The following is a 22849-nucleotide window of genomic DNA, read 5'->3' as shown; positions in this document are numbered from 1 at the left end:
AGCTGTGTCTCTGTTGTCCAACTCATTTAACCTCACCACAGTACTTAGTAGTGGTGGCACCCTTCCTAATAATACAGGGTGAAACGTTACAAATAACTCACTGTATGCAGCCCCTCAGATTATGTGGTGAATAGCATGGAGAATCCACCTGTAATCCATCCCAATACCGAAGACAGGTTAGGTCCCCTACTCCAAGGCAGTAGTAATGAAAAGACAGTTCTGCTTTAAAATAATGAAAATATATTGTCAGTTTTAGGCAAAAACACAACAGGCACAATTTCACAGTTCACAGAATAACCTCACGTGCAGCCTAGCTTGAAGACAACCAATGAAAACATAGCAATACAATCTAGCAGAGTTACAGCATTTATCTCAGATATCACAATAACAATAACAAAACTGAAATAAAGAATGACAGCCGTTACGGTGTTCATGGAGTCTGTATGAGGGCCGGCAGGGACTCAAATAATAGAGATAGTCTGCAACGTTGTCACGGTAATATTCTTCTCCTTTGAGTGGATAATTAGGCCTAAATGTCCATTGTTAACAGTGTTCCTCCTTATCCTGGCACTACTATGTAGTCAAACAACAGAGTCCACAACTTTAGATGTCCTCTTCTTTCAGGACATAAACAGGAAGTTCAATTACTTCCACGGGAATCTTTTATTACTAAATCACTTCAACTCATGGCTCTCCTCTGGCGTTGGTAACAATTCTTTGATGTCCATCATTCTGACTGGTAGCTAGCTAGCATTACTCTGGCTGGTAGCTAGCTAGCATCACTCTGGCTGGCAGCTAGCTAGCATTACTCTGGCTGGTAGCTAGCTAGCATCATTCTGGCTGGTAGCTAGCTAGCATCACTCTGGCTGGTAGCTAGCTAGCATCACTCTGGCTGGTAGCTAGCTAGCATAGTTCTGGCTGGTAGCTAGCTAGCATCACTCTGGCTGGTAGCTAGCTAGCATCACTCTGGCTGGTAGCTAGCTAGCATCACTCTGGCTGGTAGCTAGCTAGCATCACTCTGGCTGGCAGCTAGCTAGCATCACTCTGGCTGGCAGCTAGCTAGCATTACTCTGGCTGGTAGCTAGCTAGCATCACTCTGGCTGGCAGCTAGCTAGCATCACTCTGGCTGGTAGCTAGCTATCATCACTCTGGCTGGTAGCTAGCTCCATCGAATGAACTCACGTTAATCCCGAAGGCGAAAATGACAGTAATTCGGTAGTATGGAACAATCCTCTTCCTGAACCAGCACGTCCTCTTTCTCCACCGATACTACTCAATATCGTTCTCTCTCTCTTCCTTTTGCAACACACTTGCCTGTGCACTCCCTCGCACCACCTCCCTCCAGGACATTTCTAGAGCCGTCAAGTTACCTGACTCATAGTAGTCCTGGAAAGTCCCTGAACAGAACAGCAATAGCCATGTCCCATATCCCATATCCCATATCCGCCATATCCCATATCCGCCATAACCCATATCCCATATCCGCCATACCCCATATCCGCCATATCCCATATCCGCCATATCCCATATCCGCCATACCCCATATCCCATATCCGCCATATCCCATATCCGCCATATCCCATATCCGCCATATCCCATATCCCATATCCGCCATATCCCATATCCGCCATATCCCATATCCGCCATATCCCATATCCGCCATATCCCATATCCCATATCCGCCATACCCCATATCCGCCATATCCCATATCCGCCATATCCCATATCCGCCATAACCCATATCCCATATCCGCCATACCCCATATCCGCCATATCCCATATCCGCCATACCCCATATCCGCCATATCCCATATCCCCCATATCCGCCATATCCAATATCCGCCATATCCCATATCCCATATCCGCCATAACCCATATCCCATATCCGCCATATCTAGAAAGAGGCTTGAGTTCCCGACTCGGAATTCCGAGTTTTCCTAGTCGGAGCTCGTTTTTTTCAGTTCCCAGTTGTCTTGAACTCATTGAAGTCTGAGATTTCCCAGTTCCGAGTTTCCAGTTGTTTTTAACGCGGCAGAAGTCATGCTGGATTGACAGCACGGCCAATGTATTCAACTTTTTCTGGCCGATGGTGTGTTGCGAGGGAATGTTTATCCTTTTAAGCTTGGAAAAGAGACCCTTAAACCAAGACTTGGACCTCACACCCTCTCCACTGAATAGCAGGCTAGTGATGGCTTTGCAACGTATGCAGTTAACCGCTGATTCCTTCCAAACAACTCATTGTTGAATTTACGATGTCCAACTTGTTGTGTAATGTTTGTCCAATGGCCAATGAGCATCCATACGTTTTATCTATCATTTCTCTTCATATGACAAGGATTGAAGAGGATTTGCCAGTAGATTGTCTACATGATTCATGATGATGACTGCTAGCTATTTGACGTCATTTTATCTGTGGCCAATGACATTGAGTCTTCTTGGATGGGCATTTCTAATGTAAATCTATGGCAGCACCCAAGGGGCTTGAATTTTCGAGCTCTACCCGTAGATTTTGTGGTGACGTAGTGTCCCCATGAGTGACAGAACACTGAGCCAATCACAACACAACTAGAGAACATTACCAACCCCTACGCTCCGTATTTCCCGCTGGCTGCCCCACCACCACAGAGAGCACTGAGCCAGGCTGAAACACCTGCATGTTGGAGCGGCCTTCCTCAAGAAAACAAAGAGACCATGTTCGTATGTGGCTTTATTAACTGTTGTTTTTACATTGTTTGCAAACTGATATGTGACACGTGTTAATGCCAAAATAACATGCAAAACAGGCAACAAAACAAACAAACAGAAAGAAAAATATCTCTAAACATCTCTGTCCCACCTGCCCTGAAGGACGGGTCGCCACTCAACTCAACCAAAGATGTTATGAGAACTGAACCAGAGGAGGTTGGCAGTGTGACTTGGTTTTCTTATTTCTGGGGGGGTTTTAATGGTGCCCTGCCCCAAATTCAGAGAACGCTTTATGAAAAAAGATATCCATTTCTCTGTGTATTTATGGTGTTGTGCTCTTCCCTCAGCTTCTATGTTGTATTTTATGATGGTTGTCCATCCATGTGCTGCTTCTACCACAAGGAGCTCGTGCTTGAAAACATCCACATTTTTCAGAACCCACCAGTCCTGAAGCTCATCAATGGACGTTTTTGTGACATACTTGGGGCTTCATTACTAAAAACCAACAGGCAGGAGAGGAGAAATGGACCGTGAAAAGATACCAGCATGTGCAACTTCAGATTCTCATCTTCAACTTTCTGCACTGCTCATTGCACCTCTCTCTCTCTCTCTCTCTAATTCAAGGGTTTTTATTGGCATGGGAAACATATGTTAACATTGCCAAAGCAAGTGAAGTAGATAATAAACAAAACTGATATAAACAATAAAAATGACCAGTAAAAATTACACTCACAGAAGTTCCTAAATAATGAAGACAATTCAAATGTCATATTATGTATATAGACAGTCTCTCTATCTGTCTCTCTCTCTCTCTCTCTCTCTCTCTCTCTCAGCCTGGAGACGAGCTTGTTACTATCAGTGACATGACTTAGCGTGTGGTTGAAAGACTGACATTCAGGAAGTATGGTGTCTATGGATCAGAATGTATCCCTAGGCTATCAGTGGACACATGTTAGCATGGCATATTTAGTTAACCTCTGAAATGTGGGCATTAGTCTAATGCATTGATGTTATAACCTGGAGTCAACCTAATAGTCTAATGGTGTTATAACCTGGAGTCAACCTAATAGTCTAATGGTGTTATAACCTGGAGTCAACCTAATAGTCTAATGGTGTTATAACCTGGAGTCAACCTAATAGTCTAATGGTGTTATAACCTGGAGTCAACCTAATAGTCTAATGGTGTTATAACCTGGAGTCAACATAATAGTCTAATGGTGTTATAACCTGGAGTCAACCTAATAGTCTAATGGTGTTATAACCTGGAGTCAACCTAATAGTCTAATGGTGTTATAACCTGGAGTAAACCTAATATTCTAATGGTGTTATAACCTGGAGTCAACCTAATAGTCTAATGATGTTATAACCTGGAGTCAACCTAATAGTCCAATGGTGTTATAACCTGGAGTCAACCTAATAGTCTAATGGTGTTATAACCTGGAGTCAACCTAATAGTCTAATGGTGTTATAACCTGGAGTAAACCTAATAGTCTAATGGTGTTATAACCTGGAGTAAACCTAATAGTCTAATGGTGTTATAACCTGGAGTCAACCTAATAGTCTAATGGTGTTATAACCTGGAGTCAACCTAATAGTCTAATGGTGTTATAACCTGGAGTCAACCTAATAGTCTAATGGTGTTATAACCTGGAGTCAACCTAATAGTCTAATGCAGTGATGTTATAACCTGGAGTCAACCTAATAGTCTAATGCAGTGATGTTATAACCTGGAGTCAACCTAATAGTCTAATGGTGTTATAACCTGGAGTCAACCTAATAGTCTAATGGTGTTATAACCTGGAGTCAACCTAATAGTCTAATGGTGTTATAACCTGGAGTCAACCTAATAGTCTAATGGTGTTATAACCTGGAGTCAACCTAATAGTCTAATGGTGTTATAACCTGGAGTCAACCTAATAGTCTAATGGTGTTATAACCTGGAGTCAACCTAATAGTCTAATGGTGTTATAACCTGGAGTCAACCTAATAGTCTAATGGTGTTATAACCTGGAGTCAACCTAATAGTCTAATGGTGTTATAACCTGGAGTAAACCTAATAGTCTAATGGTGTTATAACCTTGAGTCAACCTAATAGTCTAATGGTGTTATAACCTGGAGTAAACCTAATAGTCTAATGGTGTTATAACCTGGAGTAAACCTAATAGTCTAATGGTGTTATAACCTGGAGTCAACCTAATAGTCTAATGGTGTTATAACCTGGAGTCAACCTAATAGTCTAATGGTGTTATAACCTGGAGTCAACCTAATAGTCTAATGGTGTTATAACCTGGAGTCAACCTAATAGTCTAATGGTGTTATAACCTGGAGTCAACCTAATAGTCTAATGGTGTTATAACCTGGAGTAAACCTAATAGTCTAATGCATTGATGTTATAACCTGGAGTCAACCTAATAGTCTAATGGTGTTATAACCTGGAGTCAACCTAATAGTCTAATGCAGTGATGTTATAACCTGGAGTCAACCTAATAGTCTAATGGTGTTATAACCTGGAGTCAACCTAATAGTCTAATGCAGTGAGGTTATAACCTGGAGTCAACCTAATAGTCTACTGGTGTTATAACCTGGAGTCAACCTAATAGTCTAATGGTGTTATAACCTGGAGTAAACCTAATAGTCTAATGGTGTTATAACCTGGAGTCAACCTAATAGTCTAATGATGTTATAACCTGGAGTAAACCTAATAGTCTAATGGTGTTATAACCTGGAGTCAACCTAATAGTCTAATGGTGTTATAACCTGGAGTCAACCTAATAGTCTAATGCAGTGATGTTATAACCTGGAGTAAACCTAATAGTCTAATGGTGTTATAACCTGGAGTCAACCTAATAGTCTAATGGTGTTATAACCTGGAGTCAACCTAATAGTCTAATGGTGTTATAACCTGGAGTCAACCTAATAGTCTAATGGTGTTATAACCTGGAGTCAACCTAATAGTCTAATGGTGTTATAACCTGGAGTCAACCTAATAGTCTAATGGTGTTATAACCTGGAGTCAACCTAATAGTCTAATGGTGTTATAACCTGGAGTCAACCTAATAGTCTAATGGTGTTATAACCTGGAGTCAACCTAATAGTCTAATGGTGTTATAACCTGGAGTCAACCTAATAGTCTAATGGTGTTATAACCTGGAGTCAACCTAATAGTCTAATGGTGTTATAACCTGGAGTCAACCTAATAGTCTAATGGTGTTATAACCTGGAGTCAACCTAATAGTCTAATGGTGTTATAACCTGGAGTCAACCTAATAGTCTAATGGTGTTATAACCTGGAGTCAACCTAATAGTCTAATGGTGTTATAACCTGGAGTCAACCTAATAGTCTAATGGTGTTATAACCTGGAGTCAACCTAATAGTCTAATGGTGTTATAACCTGGAGTCAACCTAATAGTCTAATGGTGTTATAACCTGGAGTCAACCTAATAGTCTAATGGTGTTATAACCTGGAGTCAACCTAATAGTCTAATGGTGTTATAACCTGGAGTCAACCTAATAGTCTAATGGTGTTATAACCTGGAGTAAACCTAATAGCTGAATAGCTGCTAATAACTTCCAACAACAAAACAGCTGTGTTCGAATACTCATCCAAGCGCACTAGCCATACTATTTGTGACGTATTTTGAGTATGTAGTATGCTTATTGGTCATAGTATACAAGCAGTGGACACTATTTCCGTGCTTTTAGGTCCCATAATGTAATTCTTCAGAAAATGGGAGTGGAAAATATGCAGCCGATGTCATAGGAGAGCGGAAATGTTGAGCAATTTAATAAAGTAATGACTTTTCAAATAAATTACGTTTCATGTTATTTTGACTGTTAAATTTAGAACAGACAATCTGACAACACAATGGCATACCAGAGTGAATTTACGAACACACTCAGGGTGTGCCAGAGCGCAGAATAACTGATCAACGTCGTCAAAAAAAGCATAATTAAATTGTTGCCGTCCGAACAGTTACAGTCACCAACGCTCTGGATAACATGAAAACAGCTCTGCTAGGGTGAGTAAAATGGTCAGAGTGAGGTGCTCTCTCATTTGTTTCTGGAAGTAGCTAGCCAACGTTAACCAGCAAGTCTACTCCTCGGACAGAGCGTCCAGTGTCCGCTCTGAATTTACGCCTAGAGCGCACTCTCCGGTAGTCACTCTCCGGTAGTCACTCTTCTCTCCGGTAGTCACTCTTCGGTAGTCCCTCTCCGGTACTCTTTGGTAGTCACTCTCCGGTAGTCACTCTCCGGTAGTCCCTCTCCGGTAGTCCCTCTTCGGTAGTCACTCTCCGGTACTCTTCGGTAGTCCCTCTCCGGTAGGTCTAACTAGTAATATGTTACCGTAGCAAGATGTTGCATAGCAACAGCATCACCTTCCGGTAGACAGGCGAAGCACTACTACACTCGGTATACTAAAATAAACTAATAGTATATAGTATGTAGTATATACTCATTAAGTATGTAGTATACATTATACTAAAATGAACTAATAGTATATAGTATATACTCATTAAGTATGTAGTATACAGTATACTAAAATGAACTGATAGTATGTAGTATATACTCATTAAGTATGTAGTATACAGTATGTTAGTGTGGGTATTGGAACACAGATCTTGGTTTTAAATGCACAATCATTACACAATGAATGACCCCGTGTTGCAACAAACCTTCTTCACAAATACAACTAATGTTATCAATACTGTCGACACAAACAGAATGATGATTATTATTTGCCCAAGGTTTGGTTCTGTTATCTTTGGGCTAAGTTCCAATGAACAGTGCAGTGAATGGTTAGGCAGAAGGCCAGTCAACAGAGTACCATTGACACTGAGGCACACAGCACGGTCAAGGTCCGGTATCTTCACTTTCTCTCTGTTTAGGGCTTTGAGCCATTTGGTGTCACAGCAGTTGAACGAGTTGCCACTGACATACAACACATCAAGATATAGAGACAAACGATCAACCAAAGATTCATTCATAGACGTTAGGCCGTTATTTCTCACGTCAAGTTCCGTCAAAGGAGAACAGCTGATGATGCTCGGGAGGACGTCTACGTTGTTGTTGGACATGTTGAGTCGTCTCAATGCTTTCAGACAAGGCAGAGACAAGGCAGAGGTTGTCATGTTGTTCCCACTGATGCTCAGAGACTGGAGACTACTCTGCAACCCTTCTAGAGCGCCATTAGCCAAGATTATATCTACATTGCTCGCCAGGTTGAGAGAAACCAAAGGGGTTCTTTCAAATGTGTTCTGATGGAGTGTTTTGATGCCGTTGTCTTGGAGATCTAGACTTCTCAGAGTTTTGATATTCCAGAAGGAAACACAGGAGGACATACTATTAAGACTAACTCTCGTTGTCTCAGATGGTCCCAGTTGGTCCTTCGGGTCACACGGCCTCACAGAGTTCTCCTTCAGGTTTAACGTCTCTATGTTTGGTAGGGCTTCCAGGAAGAAGGTGGAGAGTTGTCGAAGACCGTTGTTCTGCAGGTCGAAGTAGCGTAGGGACGGAAAGGTCAAGGAAGGTCGGTGGTAGCCTCCATCATGGCCGCTGCCACCCTTCGTTGTGTTATAGCTGATGTCCTGTAGACAGTTCTTGCTGAGGTTCAGCGTCACCAAAGACGTCAGATGGCTCAGAGTCTCCACAGGTAGAGACCTGAAGTGGTTACTACTGAGGTCCATGTAAACTAACGGCATCAGTCTCCAGTTAGAGTATATGTTGCTGTTGGCTGCAGCATCATTTACCTCATCTTCACTTGTTAGTTCTCTGTACAGAGAGTCTGCCTCTGATATTAGGGTGTCTGTCTCTAAGGTCCCCACCATGTTGCTCTGTAGGTGGAGGTATCTCAACCGGTTGGTCTTGGGGACCATGGGGAAATAGAGGAGGTTGTTGAAGCTCAGATCTAAGATCTCCAGCTCGTATGGATGACCGTCCTCACGGGTGACAAAGAACTCTATGGAATTCCTGCTAAGATTCAAGAGTTTCACCTGATGGAGTTTAAAATCACAGATGTAGACTAGATTATTTCTGGCTAAATTTAAGATCTTGAGTTTCTTCAACGGTTCAAACGTTCCCTCCTCTATTGCCGTGATCAGATTGTTCTCGATGCGAATGCTCGTCACGCTCAGGCTCTCTGCAAACAGCTTGGGCGTGAGTCGCGTCAAACCGTTGCCCGTGAGATCTAGGCGTTCTACAATTGATTTGTCACGAAGGTAAAGTTCCGCCGCGTCATCATCCAGACCGTTCATAGAGATATCCAACCTCCTCAGTCTGTGGAGAGACCCAAGAGCTCGGCTGTTACTGTCCACATTGTGGCTCAATGCATTCCTGGCCAAGTTCAGCTCTTGAAGCTGGGCCACATCTCTGAAAGCCCCTTCAGATATGATCTCTAGCTGGTTGTAGCTGAGGTCCAGACTCAGTAGGGATGGAAGACCCAGACTCTGGCTGTTTATATGTCTTATAACGTTGTTGGACAGATCCAGCTCCCTCAGCCTCACGTCCAGCCCCTCAGGAACAGATGATAGGTTCCTGAACCGCCAGGAAGTCGTCTCCTTGAAACGAGAAAGATGAGAGAAACTACAACGCTTTTAATACCGTCTATAAAGTGTTTTGATATATGAAATAAAATGAAGCAGAAACATAAAGTGTTGTGATGTACGAAATAAAATGACTCAGAAACATAAAGGGTTTTGATGTATGAAATAAAATGAAGCAGAAACATAAAGGGTTTTGATGTATGAAATAAAATGAAGCAGAAATGTACTATCCATCGTCAAAATAACAATGTCTGTTTGACACGCTATTTCAGCAAACCAAAAGCCTTCCAGTGACCAAAACCTGTCACTCAATAGTTGAATTCCATAGATGTAAAATCAGCCTAAGAAGCCATGACAGTACAGTGTTACTGAGCTCTGTATTCAGATGTGTCAGAGGTGAGACCAACTGGGTTTAAACACTGGTCTCCTGCCTGCCACAAGAACATGTTATTCCTCTGAGTTAAACCCTTCACATTAACTCTAAATCTAACACAAGTGTTCAGGTCTCAGGCAAGGTTACTCATCAGGTGAGAATGGTTAATTGAATCAGCTCTGTTAAATCTACATTACTTCTCTGCCTTTTATATTGAAAGGATTTTCTCCAGCCTACCTGTTGGTCATCATGTATCCTTCCAGTCACAGACTGTATGAGACTGTGAGCCAGAGAGCAGTACAGCAGTAGGACTAGCAGTAGCACTAAGCTGAATGTTGTCTCTGTAGGTCTGATCATTCTCCTGTCTCTGTCCTGACGACACGACACTGGGCTACATCAGTCCTCAAACACCCCTCTCTGCCATTTATAGCTGACGGTCATTAAATTAAAAAAAACAGAGACGAAAAAGGCTGTGGACACCAGATACGCTTTGTGGACCTTCTGTTTACTCAACCAACTCATTACTCATGACACGTTGATACACCACAGAGATACATATCCACAAGTCTGGAGACGGACAGAAATTACACATCTTATTATTGACACGTTTGTTATTAGTTTATAAAAAATAAGCTCTTTTATAGAATATAAATTTTAAAAAATACAATAAAATGGGCTGTGGCATTCAAAATAACCATAAAACATGTCATTATTTAGACACGTGACATGTTTGATAATCACAATTATTGTGTCATTAGATTAGATATTATGTCAACTGGTCTGGAAAGTCTGTCCTCTGGGCCAGGTATATTTATCCTCTGTTTGTTCCTGCTGTCGTCCTGGGAAAACAGAAACCTTTCCGAAATAGAAAGAGAGGAGTGGAAATAAACGAGAGGAGAGTGGGAGGAAGGAAATCCTGAAAGGTATCAACACACACACACAGAAATACTCTGTGATGACAGAACACACACACACACACACACACACACACACACACACACACACACACACACACACACACACACACACACACACACACACACACACAGAAAAAACCCTGTTGATTGAGTAATGCATAGCACACAACCAACCAGGTGGATCAGGACTACCCAGAATAGTTTATTACATTTGAACTATTGACACATACAGACACCAAGCATTTAACGTACGCTGGACATCACCCATACTCAGCACAACAGCATTCAAGGTCTATTTCATATTGTCAGATTATTCAGATTAAAATAGTTTAGAAAAATTATATTTCTGCTCCCAGCCGTCTTCCACTCTCTGTGGATGAAACTCTGTGGATGAAACTCTGTGGATGAAACTCTCTGTGGATGAAACTCTGTGGATGAAACTCTCTGTGGATGAAACTCTCTGTGGATGAAAGCTGTGGAGTTGTTACAACAGCTCTGTAATAAGACATCATCCTGTCAGAGGAGGACATCCACTAGAGACATCATCCTGTAAGAGGAGGACATCCACTAGAGACATCATCCTGTCAGAGGAGGACATCATCCTGTCAGAGGAGGACATCATCCTGTAAGAGGAGGACATCATCCTGTAAGAGGAGGACATCCACTAGAGACATCATCCTGTCAGAGGAGGACATCATCCTGTAAGAGGAGGACATCATCCTGTCAGAGGAGGACATCATCCTGTAAGAGGAGGACATCCACTAGACACATCATCCTGTAAGAGGAGGACATCATCCTGTAAGAGGAGGACATCATCCTGTCAGAGGAGGACATCCACAAAAAAAAGCATAGTCCTGCTCATGGCATCAAGTCCCACACCTCCTGCTGGTGACTTCTGTCTCCTGGGGGTCAGTTCAGCCGTATGATGCTGCTGGTGACTTCTGTCTCCTGGGGGTCAGTTCAGCCGTATGATGCTGCTGGTGACTTCTGTCTCCTGGGGGTCAGTTCAGCCGTATGATGCTGCTGGTGACTTCTGTCTCCTGGGGGTCAGTTCAGCCGTATGATGCTGCTGGTGACTTCTGTCTCCTGGGGGTCAGTTCAGCCGTATGATGCTGCTGGTGACTTCTGTCTCCTGGGGGTCAGTTCAGCCATATGATGCTGCTGGTGACTTCTGTCTCCTGGGGGTCAGTTCAGCCGTATGATGCTGCTGGTGACTTCTGTCTCCTGGGGGTCAGTTCAGCCGTATGATGCTGCTGGTGACTTCTGTCTCCTGGGGGTCAGTTCAGCCGTATGATGCTGCTGGTGACTTCTGTCTCCTGGGGGTCAGTTCAGCCGTATGATGCTGCTGGTGACTTCTGTCTCCTCGGGGTCAGTTCAGCCGTATGATGCTGCTGGTGACTTCTGTCTCCTGGGGGTCAGTTCAGCCGTATGATGCCAAAGAAGGTTGAGTCTGCGTCCATGGAGACCTGGGCTTGGGGTCGATCTGGGATCACCAGTTCCAGCTCGTCTTCTCTCTCCAGCTTCACCATGCCTGAGACAGGACAGACAGTCATACACAAGAGGACCTCATAGAGACACTGTACACAGAGCGGCATGGAAGTAACTCTGCAGGACAGCACAGCCCCAGAAGTGACTCTTCGTACCAACTGTATTCAAGAATTTGCTATGTGTTGTCTTAGGAATTCAACACTCTCTGTGTTGGTCTCACCAACCCCCATTGGCTCACCTCTGAGAAGCAGAGGTTACATCCTGTAAGTCTGATATCTGACTGGAAGTTAACTTTACAGTAATACTATTGGTCAACAACTCAGATGCTTAAAAAAAGGGTCAAAGATTCATTGTTCTTTCTCTTATGTGTTCCTGACCTGCTGTGGGGAGATTCTCTCCCTCTCCACCCCATTACTGTAACTATAGTGTTCTATTACTGTAACTATAGTGTTCTATTACTGTAACTATAGTGTTCTATTACTGTAACTATAGTGTTCTGTTACTGTAACTACAGTGTTCTGTTACTGTAACTACAGTGTTATATTACTGTAACTATAGTGTTCTGTTACTGTAACTACAGTGTTCTGTTACTGTAACTACAGTGTTATATTACTGTAACTACAGTGTTCTGTTACTGTAACTACAGTGTTCTGTTACTGTAACTACAGTGTTATATTACTGTAACTATAGTGTTCTGTTACTGTAACTACAGTGTTCTATTACTGTAACTATAGTGTTCTATTACTGTAACTATAGTGTTCTATTACTGTAACTATAGTGTTCTATTACTGTAACTATAGTGTTATATTACTGTAACTATAGTGTTCTATTACTGTAACTATAGTGTTCTGTTACTGTAGTTATAGTGTTCTATTACTGTAACTATAGTGTTCTATTACTGTAACTATAGTGTTCTATTACTGTAACTATAGTGTTCTGTTACTGTATCTGTAGTGTTCTATTACTGTAACTCAACTACAGTGTTCTGTTACTGTAACTATAGTGTTCTGTTACTGTAACTATAGTGTTCTGTTACTGTAACTATAGTGTTCTGTTACTGTAACTATAGTGTTCTGTTACTGTACCTATAGTGTTCTGTTACTGTAACTATAGTGTTCTGTTACTGTAACTATAGTGTTCTATTACTGTAACTCAACTATAGTGTTATATTACTGTAACTATAGTGTTATATTACTGTAACTATAGTGTTCTATTACTGTAACTATAGTATTCTATTACTGTAACTATAGTGTTCTATTACTGTAACTCAACTATAGTGTTATATTACTGTAACTATAGTGTTATATTACTGTAACTATAGTGTTATATTACTGTAACTATAGTGTTATATTACTGTACCTATAGTGTTCTATTACTGTAACTACAGTGTTCTGTTACTGTAACTATAGTGTTCTATTACTGTAACTATACTGTTATATTACTGTAACTATACTGTTATATTACTGTAACTCAACTATAGTGTTCTATTACTGTAACTATAGTGTTCTATTACTGTAACTATACTGTTATATTACTGTAACTCAACTATAGTGTTATATTACTGTAACTATAGTGTTATATTACTGTAACTCCACCCTAGTCTCTTGCTTATTTTCTTTATGTAGTCAGATCAACATTTTAATATGCTAATTGCTTAGTCTCATTACGAGTCACGTGAGGTATTTATAGTATCATACATGATAAATATTACTGTCCACTACAACTCAGCTCCCATTTCCACAACGTTAATGGAAGTACCACCAAAGGGTATATCCCACTAGTGGAAACACCACAGGTGTTGTGTTGGGTTCACCTCCAGTGTAGCAGGTATTGGCACAGTTGGTCTGGGGCATCTCCTGTAGACAGCGGAGCAGCTCTGTGGATCTCTGACCGGTTCCTCGACTACGCACTATGTGACCCATGATGGTGCCTGGACTCTGCAACAACACCTGGGAAACAACAGGACGAACCACGTAGTCATCGTCATGTAGGACACTGGATGACAGGGTTCCGACCCAGGTCTCCTGTGTCCCAGATTAGCCTGCTGAGCCAAACGCCTAGGGCCTCAAGCAAGGTTAGCATGGTGACCGAATCGTTCACAAACATTGGCACATTCTAAGATCCCATGACAGTATCGGTAATGTGTTTTCGGACCCTCCCTTGGTCGTATTCTCGTGGGGCAGAAATCTCAGAGATCAATTGGTTAACTCTGATTTACCACCCCCAAGATATCCTTGCACAACGTCTATTTGCGCCCCTACTGGATGGAAACTACAAGTGTAATGGCTGTGCTCAATGCAATGGCACTTATAAATGTAGATCTTTCAAACACCCCCAAACAGGGAAACAGATCCCAATCAAAGATGTTATCACGTGCTCCACTAAGGCAGTTATTTATCATATAACTTGTCCTTGGGGTAAAAATTATGTGGGTAAAACAAAGCGTGAATTAAAAGTACGTATCTCGGAGCATCGTAGCACCATTAGGTGCAGGAACTCGACTTACCCAGTTGCGGCCCACTTTCTGGAAGCAAACCACTCGATTCGTCCCTACGTTATATTGGCATCGAACACGTCACCCTCCCTAGGAGAAGGGGTGACCTCGACAATTAAAACGAGAGGCTGCCTGGATCTTTAATTTAAAGACCCTTTCTCCCTTCGGTCTCAACGTAGACTTTGATCTGAAGCCATTCTTGTGATTATTGTGATTTTGCTATTGTAAAAGTTTTTAGGCTTATGGAGCCAAATTGTATCTATGATCGTATGCTATCCATTTATGTTTTTTGTATACTATTTTAATATATGATAATTAACCAATGATATCAGGCCACATCCGGCCATGATTACAGAAACCTGTGTGTGTCCTTTGACACGATATGAACGAGTCACCTCGCAGTGTTTGTCATTATACCCTGATGAAGACAGCTTGTCTGTCCAAACGTTGGTTATTCAATTATTACATCTGAGCTCCTAGAGTGTGCAGCTCTCCTTTTCTTTATCAAGTGTTCTACTCTGCTAGCCAGCACCTCTCCTAAACAGGTGTTCTACTCCGCTAGCCAGCACCTCTCCTAAACAGGTGTTCTACTCCGCTAGCCAGCACCTCTCCTAAACAGGTGTTCTACTCCGCTAGCCAGCACCTCTCCTATACAGGTGTTCTACTCCGCTAGCCAGCACCTCTCCTAAACAGGTGTTCTACTCCGCTAGCCAGCACCTCTCCTAAACAGGTGTTCTACTCCGCTAGCCAGCACCTCTCCTAAACAGGTGTTCTACTCCGCTAGTCAGCACCTCTCCTAAACAGGTGTTCTACTCTGCTAGCCAGCACCTCTCCTAAACAGGTGTTCTACTCCGCTAGCCAGCACCTCTCCTAAACAGGTGTTCTACTCCGCTAGCCAGCACCTCTCCTAAACAGGTGTTCTACTCTGCTAGCCAGCACCTCTCCTAAACAGGTGTTCTACTCTGCTAGCCAGCACCTCTCCTAAACAGGTGTTCTACTCCGCTAGTCAGCACCTCTCCTATACAGGTGTTCTACTCCGCTAGCCAGCACCTCTCCTATACAGGTGTTCTACTCCGCTAGCCAGCACCTCTCCTATACAGGTGTTCTACTCCGCTAGCCAGCACCTCTCCTAAACAGGTGTTCTACTCCGCTAGCCAGCACCTCTCCTAAACAGGTGTTCTACTCCGCTAGCCAGCACCTCTCCTAAACAGGTGTTCTACTCCGCTAGCCAGCACCTCTCCTAAACAGGTGTTCTACTCCGCTAGCCAGCACCTCTCCTAAACAGGTGTTCTACTCCGCTAGCCAGCACCTCTCCTAAACAGGTGTTCTACTCCGCTAGCCAGCACCTCTCCTAAACAGGTGTTCTACTCCGCTAGCCAGCACCTCTCCTAAACAGGTGTTCTACTCCGCTAGCCAGCACCTCTCCTAAACAGGTGTTCTACTCCGCTAGCCAGCACCTCTCCTAAACAGGTGTTCTACTCCGCTAGCCAGCACCTCTCCTAAACAGGTGTTCTACTCTGCTAGCTAGCACCTCTCCTAAACAGGTGTTCTACTCTGTTAGCCAGCACCTCTCCTAAACAGGTGTTCTACTCTGCTAGCCAGCACCTCTCCTAAACAGGTGTTCTACTCTGCTAGCCAGCACCTCTCCTAACCAGGTGTTCTACTCCGCTAGCCAGCACCTCTCCTAAACAGGTGTTCTACTCCGCTAGCCAGCACCTCTCCTAAACAGGTGTTCTACTCCGCTAGCCAGCACCTCTCCTAAACAGGTGTTCTACTCCGCTAGCCAGCACCTCTCCTAAACAGGTGTTCTACTCCGCTAGCCAGCACCTCTCCTAAACAGGTGTTCTACTCCGCTAGCCAGCACCTCTCCTAAACAGGTGTTCTACTCCGCTAGCCAGTACCTCTCCTAAACAGGTGTTCTACTCCGCTAGCCAGCACCTCTCCTAAACAGGTGTTCTACTCCGCTAGCCAGCACCTCTCCTAAACAGGTGTTCTACTCCGCTAGCCAGCACCTCTCCTAAACAGGTGTTCTACTCCGCTAGCCAGCACCTTACCTAAACAGGTGTTCTACTGTGCTAGCCAGCACCTCTCCTAAACAGGTGTTCTACTGTGCTAGCCAGCACCTCTCCTAAACAGGTGTTCTACTGTGCTAGCCAGCACCTCTCCTAAACAGGTGTTCTACTCTGCTAGCCAGCACCTCTCCTAAACAGGTGTTTTACTCCAGTAGCCAGCACCTCTCCTAAATAGGTGTTTTACTCCAGTAGCCAGCACCTCTCCTAAATAGGTGTTCTACTCCGCTAGCCAGCACCTCTCCTAAATAGATGTTCTACTCTGCTAGCCAGCACCTCTCCTAAATAGATGTTCTACTCCGCTAGCCAGCACCTCTCCTAAATAGATGTTCTACTCCGCTAGCCAGCACCTCTCCTAAATAGATGTTCTACTCCGCTAGCCAGCACTTCTCCTAAACAGGTGTTCTACTCCGCTAGCCAGCACCTCTCCTAAACAGGTGTTCTACTCCGCTAGCCAGCACCTTACCTAAACAGGTGTTCTACTCCGCTAGCCAGCACCTCTCCTAAACAGGTGTTCTACTCCGCTAGCCAGCACCTCTCCTAAACAGGTGTTCTACTCCGCTAGCCAGCACCTCTCCTAAACAGGTGTTCTACTCCGCTAGCCAGCACCTCTCCTAAACAGGTGTTCTACTCCGCTAGCCAGCACCTCTCCTAAACAGGTGTTCTACTCCGCTAGCCAGCACCTCTCCTAAACAGGTGTTCTACTCCGCTAGCCAGCACCTTACCTAAACAGGTGTTCTACTGTGCTAGCCATCACCTCTCCTAAACAGGTGTTCTACTGTGCTAGCCAGCACCTCTCCTAAACAGGTGTTCTACTGTGCTAGCCAGCACCTCTCCTAAACAGGTGTTCTACTCTGCTAGCCAGCACCTCTCCTAAACAGGTGTTCTACTCCGCTAGCCAGCACCTCTCCTAAATAGGTGTTCTACTCCGCTAGCCAGCACCTCTCCTAAATAGATGTTCTACTCCGCTAGCCAGCACCTCTCCTAAATAGATGTTCTACTCCGCTAGCCAGCACCTCGACTAAACCGGTGTGCGTTTCTATCACCTCTAGATTAGCATGGTGACCGAACCATCTCCCAAGCCCAGGGTCTCAAGCAAGGTTAGCATGGTGACCGAACCATCTCCCAAGCCCAGGGTCTCAAGCAAGGTTAGCATGGTGACCGAACCATCTCCCAAGCCCAGGGTCTCAAGCAAGGTTAGCATGGTGACCGAACCATCTCCCAAGCCCAGGGTCTCAAGCAAAGTTAGCATGGTGACCGAACCATCTCCCAAGCCTAAGGCCTCAAGCAAGGTTAGCATGGTGACCGAACCATCTCTCTTACATTTGCCGCATAAACCATGAAGTACATTGATATGCAAGACAAAGGGCTGGTATCTCTGACAGTATACCTGACCAAACACTATGAAGAGGCCTTCTTGTTGGATGATGATTCTGTCTCCAGTGGAAGAGATGGCCTCCCCTTGATGCAAGGCAACTGTCCAAGGAATCACCGTCACATTTCCTGGGGAAGAAAAATAACATAGGGGGGAGCCACATCGGGGGGGGGGGGGGGGGGGAAGCCACATCTGGGACATGAACCAGCGACTAACAACCCAACACAATCAGCTGTTACACCAAGAGATCCTAACTCCTTGGTTCGTTGTTTTGTTAAGGTTGTTAGAACACGTTTAAGCTTGTGATGGAGATTGAAACAAAAATTAAAATGAGTAAAGTATTTACCTCTAACAAACGGCTGTTCCTTTGTGTTGGCTGACAGCTGCAGAAACGACTGCTGTACTACTGACAGAAAAGGGAGTGAGTTACTTAAGGTGGCATAAAAACATGAACCGTCCTCAAAGACCTAAATGCTCAATGACACTAACTCATACCTAGTGTACCTCCACTGCAGCCTGCCGGCTCCTGTTTCATTCTCAGAGAGGACGCAGTTGGTGAACCCAGAGTCTGAGAGGATGCTGTTGACGAACACAGAGTCTGAGAGTCTTTCTCTGTCTGTCTCTGTTGCTGTGAATTTAGGGAAGCTGCTTGCTTTGATCTCTGACAGGAAACAGAAGGCAAATAAAAAGATCTCCCTTTTATACATGTCATCCTCAGAACATAAGACAGTGCAATAAACATTATGTTCCTCAGAGCTTTTAAACAACAGTGGAGTAAATGATCCCTATGTTATCCACACGTTAGTCTTGTGCAAGCTCTCCTTAGAACATAAGACTGTGGAGTAACTGATACCCATAATAGAATTTAAAAATCACATACCTCCCATGTTCTGGACATACCCGTTCTCATCCCATCTGTGGATTCGTTAGAATGTGGCTTTAGGTTTGAAATATCTCCTCTGAGTTTGCTGATGTCATCTTCTAGAACTGTTACTTTGTATACGAGGACGAAGCTAAAAAACACAGTCAATGTTGATACTAATAGTAAAGCATGGTACAGCATGGTTAGACTTAGAGATGTGTCCTGACAGGGTGTAGTCACACTTCATAATGGCCCACTTCCCAATGGAACTCTATTCACTCTTTAGCACACTACTTTTGCTCAGGGCCTATAGGCATTTGGGATGCACACTAACATTTTCTTGACCCCGGAAGCTTAGAGTGTGTTTTCGTTTCAGAATTAAAACATAAATGAGGAAGTCTTTTTACGACAGCCGCTGTTATTGTTTCTGTAGAATTGGCTCTGGTCAAAAGTAGTGAGCTATAAAGTGGAAAGGGTGCATTAGGGAGGCACCCTGTATATCCTGTTTAGAGTGAGTTCAGATTAGGGCAGACAGCAGAGTGAGTTCAGATTAGGGCAGGCAGCAGAGTGAGATCAGATTAGGGCATACAGCAGAGTGAGATCAGATTAGGGCAGACAGCAGAGTGAGTTCAGATTAGGGCATACAGCAGAGTGAGATCAGATTAGGGCATACAGCAGAGTGAGATCAGATTAGGGCATACAGCAGAGTGAGATCAGATTAGGGCATACAGCAGAGTGAGATCAGATTAGGGCAGACAGCAGAGTGAGATCAGATTAGGGCATACAGCAGAGTGAGATCAGATTAGGGCAGACAGCAGAGTGAGTTCAGATTAGGGGAGACAGCAGAGTGAGATCAGATTAGGGCAGACAGCAGAGTGAGTTCAGATTAGGGCAGACAGCAGAGTGAGTTCAGATTAGGGCAGACAGCAGAGTGAGATCAGATTAGGGCAGACAGCAGAGGGAGTTCAGATTAGGGCAGACAGCAGAGGGAGTTCAGATTAGGGCAGACAGCAGAGTGAGATCAGATTAGGGCAGACAGCAGAGTGAGATCAGATTAGGGCAGACAGCAGAGTGAGTTCAGATTAGGACAGACAGCAGAGTGAGATCAGATTAGGGCAGACAGCAGAGGGAGTTCAGATTAGGGCAGACAGCAGAGGGAGTTCAGATTAGGGCAGACAGCAGAGTGAGATCAGATTAGGGCAGACAGCAGAGTGAATTCAGATTAGGGCAGACAGCAGAGTGAGATCAGATTAGGGCAGACAGCAGAGTGAGATCAGATTACGGCAGACAGCAGAGTGAGTTCAGATTAGGGCAGACAGCAGAGTGAGTTTACAGTTGATTGTGAAACTCCCAGACTAACATTCAGAAAGTTTTCAGACCTATTCCGTTTTTCCACATTTTACAGCCTTATTCTAAAATGGATTCAATAACAAATAATCCTCATCAATCTACACACAACACCCCACAACGACAAAGAGAAAACAGGTTTTTAGAAATATAGAAATACCTTATTTACATAAGTATTCAGACCCTTTGCTAACCTCTATCAATCAATACCACAGGCTGGGAGAATTCAGACACCATACAAATGTTATAAAACAGATTTTTTTTTACATTTAATGTCATCCATCACATTCTTTTCCAAAAGGATATCCCATTTTATATACATATGTAGAGAGACATATGAACATATGAACTAAATTACTTCAATGTGTACCCGTTGATACGGTAACTAGGAGGTAACTAGGAACTACATCAGCATCAAAACAGAATGATATGACTTTGTTAGTCTGCTGCATGTGTGACATGGTGCAGCTGTGTTCAAACACAGTATGTATAAATACATTGTTAATACACACAGTATGTATAAATACATTGTTAATACACACAGTATGTATAAATACATTGTTAATACACACAGTATGTATAAATACATTGTTAATACACACAGTATGTATAAATACATTGTTAATACACACAGTATGTATAAATACATTGTTAATACACACAGTATGTATAAATACATTGTTAATACACACAGTATGTATAAATACATTGTTAATACACACAGTATGTATAAATACATTGTTAATACACACAGTATGTATAAATACATTGTTAATACACACAGTATGTATAAATACATTGTTAATACACACAGTATGTGTCAGCGCGGTATCCTTCCTGTTAATAAATACGTGTTTATCTTTCAGATTAGAGAACCAAGGCTACAGTGAATAAAAACATTTGACTGGCTAGAACCAGAACTGTCTGAAATGGCCTCCTGTCTTCATCAGGGGGCTCAGGAAAGCATTATTAAACTAAAATGGTCTTCATCAGGGGGCTCAGGAAAGCATTATTAAACTAAAATGGTCTTCATCAGGGGGTTCAGGAAAGCATTATTAAACTAAAATGGTCTTCATCAGGGGGTTCAGGAAAGCATTATTAAACTAAAATGGTCTTTATCAGGGGGCTCAGGAAAGCATTATTAAACTAAAATGGCCTCCTGTCTTCATCAGGGGGCTCAGGAAAGCATTATTAAACTAAAATGGTCTTTATCAGGGGGCTCAGGAAAGCATTATTAAACTAAAATGGTCTTCATCAGGGGGTTCAGGAAAGCATTATTAAACTAAAATGGTCTTTATCAGGGGGCTCAGGAAAGCATTATTTAACTAAAATGGTCTTTATCAGGGGGCTCAGGAAAGCATTATTAAACTAAAATGGCCTCCTGTCTTCATCAGGGGGCTCAGGAAAGCATTATTAAACTAAAATGGTCTTTATCAGGGGGCTCAGGAAAGCATTATTAAACTAAAATGGCCTCCTGTCTTCATCTGGGGGCTCAGGAAAGCATTATTAAACTAAAATGGTCTCCTGTCTTTATCAGGGGGCTCAGGAAAGCATTATTAAACTAAAATGGCCTCCTGTCTTTATCAGGGGGCTCAGGAAAGCATTATTAAACTAAAATGGCCTCCTGTCTTTATCAGGGGGCTCAGGAAAGCATTATTAAACTAAAATGGTCTTTATCAGGGGGCTCAGGAAAGCATTATTAAACTAAAATGGTCTCCTGTCTTTATCAGAGGGCTCAGGAAAGCATTATTAAACTAAAATGGTCTTTATCAGGGGGCTCAGTAAAGCATTATTAAACTAAAATGGTCTCCTGTCTTTATCAGGAAAGCATTATTTTGGGAAAAGTGAAAGTAATCAACTGGTCTTTAGCACTATGATGATCTGAATAAGGTGTTTCACGGCAGAGCGGGGACAACGATCTGCTGTAGTACTGTAGTAGTATGATCTGCTGTAGTACTGTAGTAGTATGATCTGCTGTAGTACTGTAGTAGTATGATCTGCTGTAGTACTGTAGTAGTATGATCTGCTGTAGTACTGTAGTAGTACGATCTGCTGTAGTACTGTGATCTGCTGTAGTACTGTAGTAGTATGATCTGCTGTAGTACTGTAGTAGTATGATCTGCTGTAGTACTGTAGTAGTATGATCTGCTGTTGTACTGTAGTAGTATGATCTGCTGTAGTACTGTAGTAGTATGATCTGCTGTAGTACTGTAGTAGTATGATCTGCTGTTGTACTTGTCGTGGAAAATCATTTTCAAATACAACGCTTACCAGAACTTTTAAAATCAAACATGCTCTTTATTACAATTGTACAGCCCACTGGCATGTCCCCGCGGAACACACCCCGCGGAACACACCCCGCGGAACACACACTTTCTCAGAACTCCAGCTACTCTATTTATACACACAGTATTGTCCGTCCCCTATGAAGTCATTCACCACCATCTGCTTTCAATTTGTTTATAATAGTGGCTGGACCCTCTATCCCAGCGTGTCCAATTACCTCTAGGCGTCACTCTGTCTGACATGTATGTTTGTAATAGAATTGTCAGACCATATGTCTAGTGTCCAATTGCTTTTAGGCGCCACTCTGTCTGACATGTATGTCAGCACAATGGAGAATCTACAAGGGTCAGAATGTCCCTTAGTAGACCTCCATCACCACGGTCCCATGACCCATGTTAACATGTGGTTCGTTA

The 22849-nt window shown here is 43.1% G+C and overlaps 2 protein-coding genes across 6 annotated transcripts; both read right to left on the bottom strand.

Moving 5' to 3' along the window:
- Nucleotides 1-3473: 3473 nt before the first annotated feature.
- LOC139581822 (transforming growth factor beta activator LRRC32-like) lies at nucleotides 3474-10000 on the bottom strand. 3 transcript variants are annotated; one of them, XM_071412023.1, is made up of 5 exons: nucleotides 9836-10000; nucleotides 6218-9240; nucleotides 4833-5117; nucleotides 4099-4372; nucleotides 3474-3993 (listed from the first exon to the last, which is right to left on the bottom strand). In XM_071412023.1, the coding sequence occupies exons 1-2, from the start codon at nucleotides 9953-9955 to the stop codon at nucleotides 7327-7329; spliced, it is 2034 nt and encodes a 677-aa protein (XP_071268124.1). In that variant the 5' UTR covers nucleotides 9956-10000; the 3' UTR covers nucleotides 3474-3993; nucleotides 4099-4372; nucleotides 4833-5117; nucleotides 6218-7326. The 3 variants fall into 3 exon arrangements, with proteins under 3 accessions (XP_071268124.1, XP_071268123.1, XP_071268125.1); XM_071412022.1 differs by having other exon boundaries at nucleotides 3474-4372; XM_071412024.1 differs by having other exon boundaries at nucleotides 3474-4372; nucleotides 6218-9265; nucleotides 9836-9984.
- A 692-nt stretch (nucleotides 10001-10692) lies between these two features.
- Nucleotides 10693-19144, bottom strand: LOC139581823 (tumor necrosis factor ligand superfamily member 13B-like). 3 transcript variants are annotated; one of them, XM_071412025.1, is made up of 6 exons: nucleotides 18822-19144; nucleotides 18437-18602; nucleotides 18288-18347; nucleotides 17957-18069; nucleotides 13817-13952; nucleotides 10693-12046 (listed from the first exon to the last, which is right to left on the bottom strand). In XM_071412025.1, exons 1-6 carry the CDS (start codon nucleotides 19002-19004, stop codon nucleotides 11931-11933), a joined length of 774 nt encoding a protein of 257 aa, XP_071268126.1. In that variant the 5' UTR covers nucleotides 19005-19144; the 3' UTR covers nucleotides 10693-11930. The 3 variants fall into 3 exon arrangements, with proteins under 3 accessions (XP_071268126.1, XP_071268128.1, XP_071268127.1); XM_071412027.1 differs by having other exon boundaries at nucleotides 18288-18344; nucleotides 18446-18602; XM_071412026.1 differs by having other exon boundaries at nucleotides 18288-18344; nucleotides 18822-19138.
- Between the last annotated feature and the right edge of the window lie 3705 nt (nucleotides 19145-22849).

Source organism: Salvelinus alpinus, chromosome 7, assembly GCF_045679555.1.
Source record: "Salvelinus alpinus chromosome 7, SLU_Salpinus.1, whole genome shotgun sequence".
Classification (NCBI taxonomy): domain Eukaryota; kingdom Metazoa; phylum Chordata; class Actinopteri; order Salmoniformes; family Salmonidae; genus Salvelinus; species Salvelinus alpinus.
This window is presented reverse-complemented; position numbering and strand designations above follow the sequence as displayed.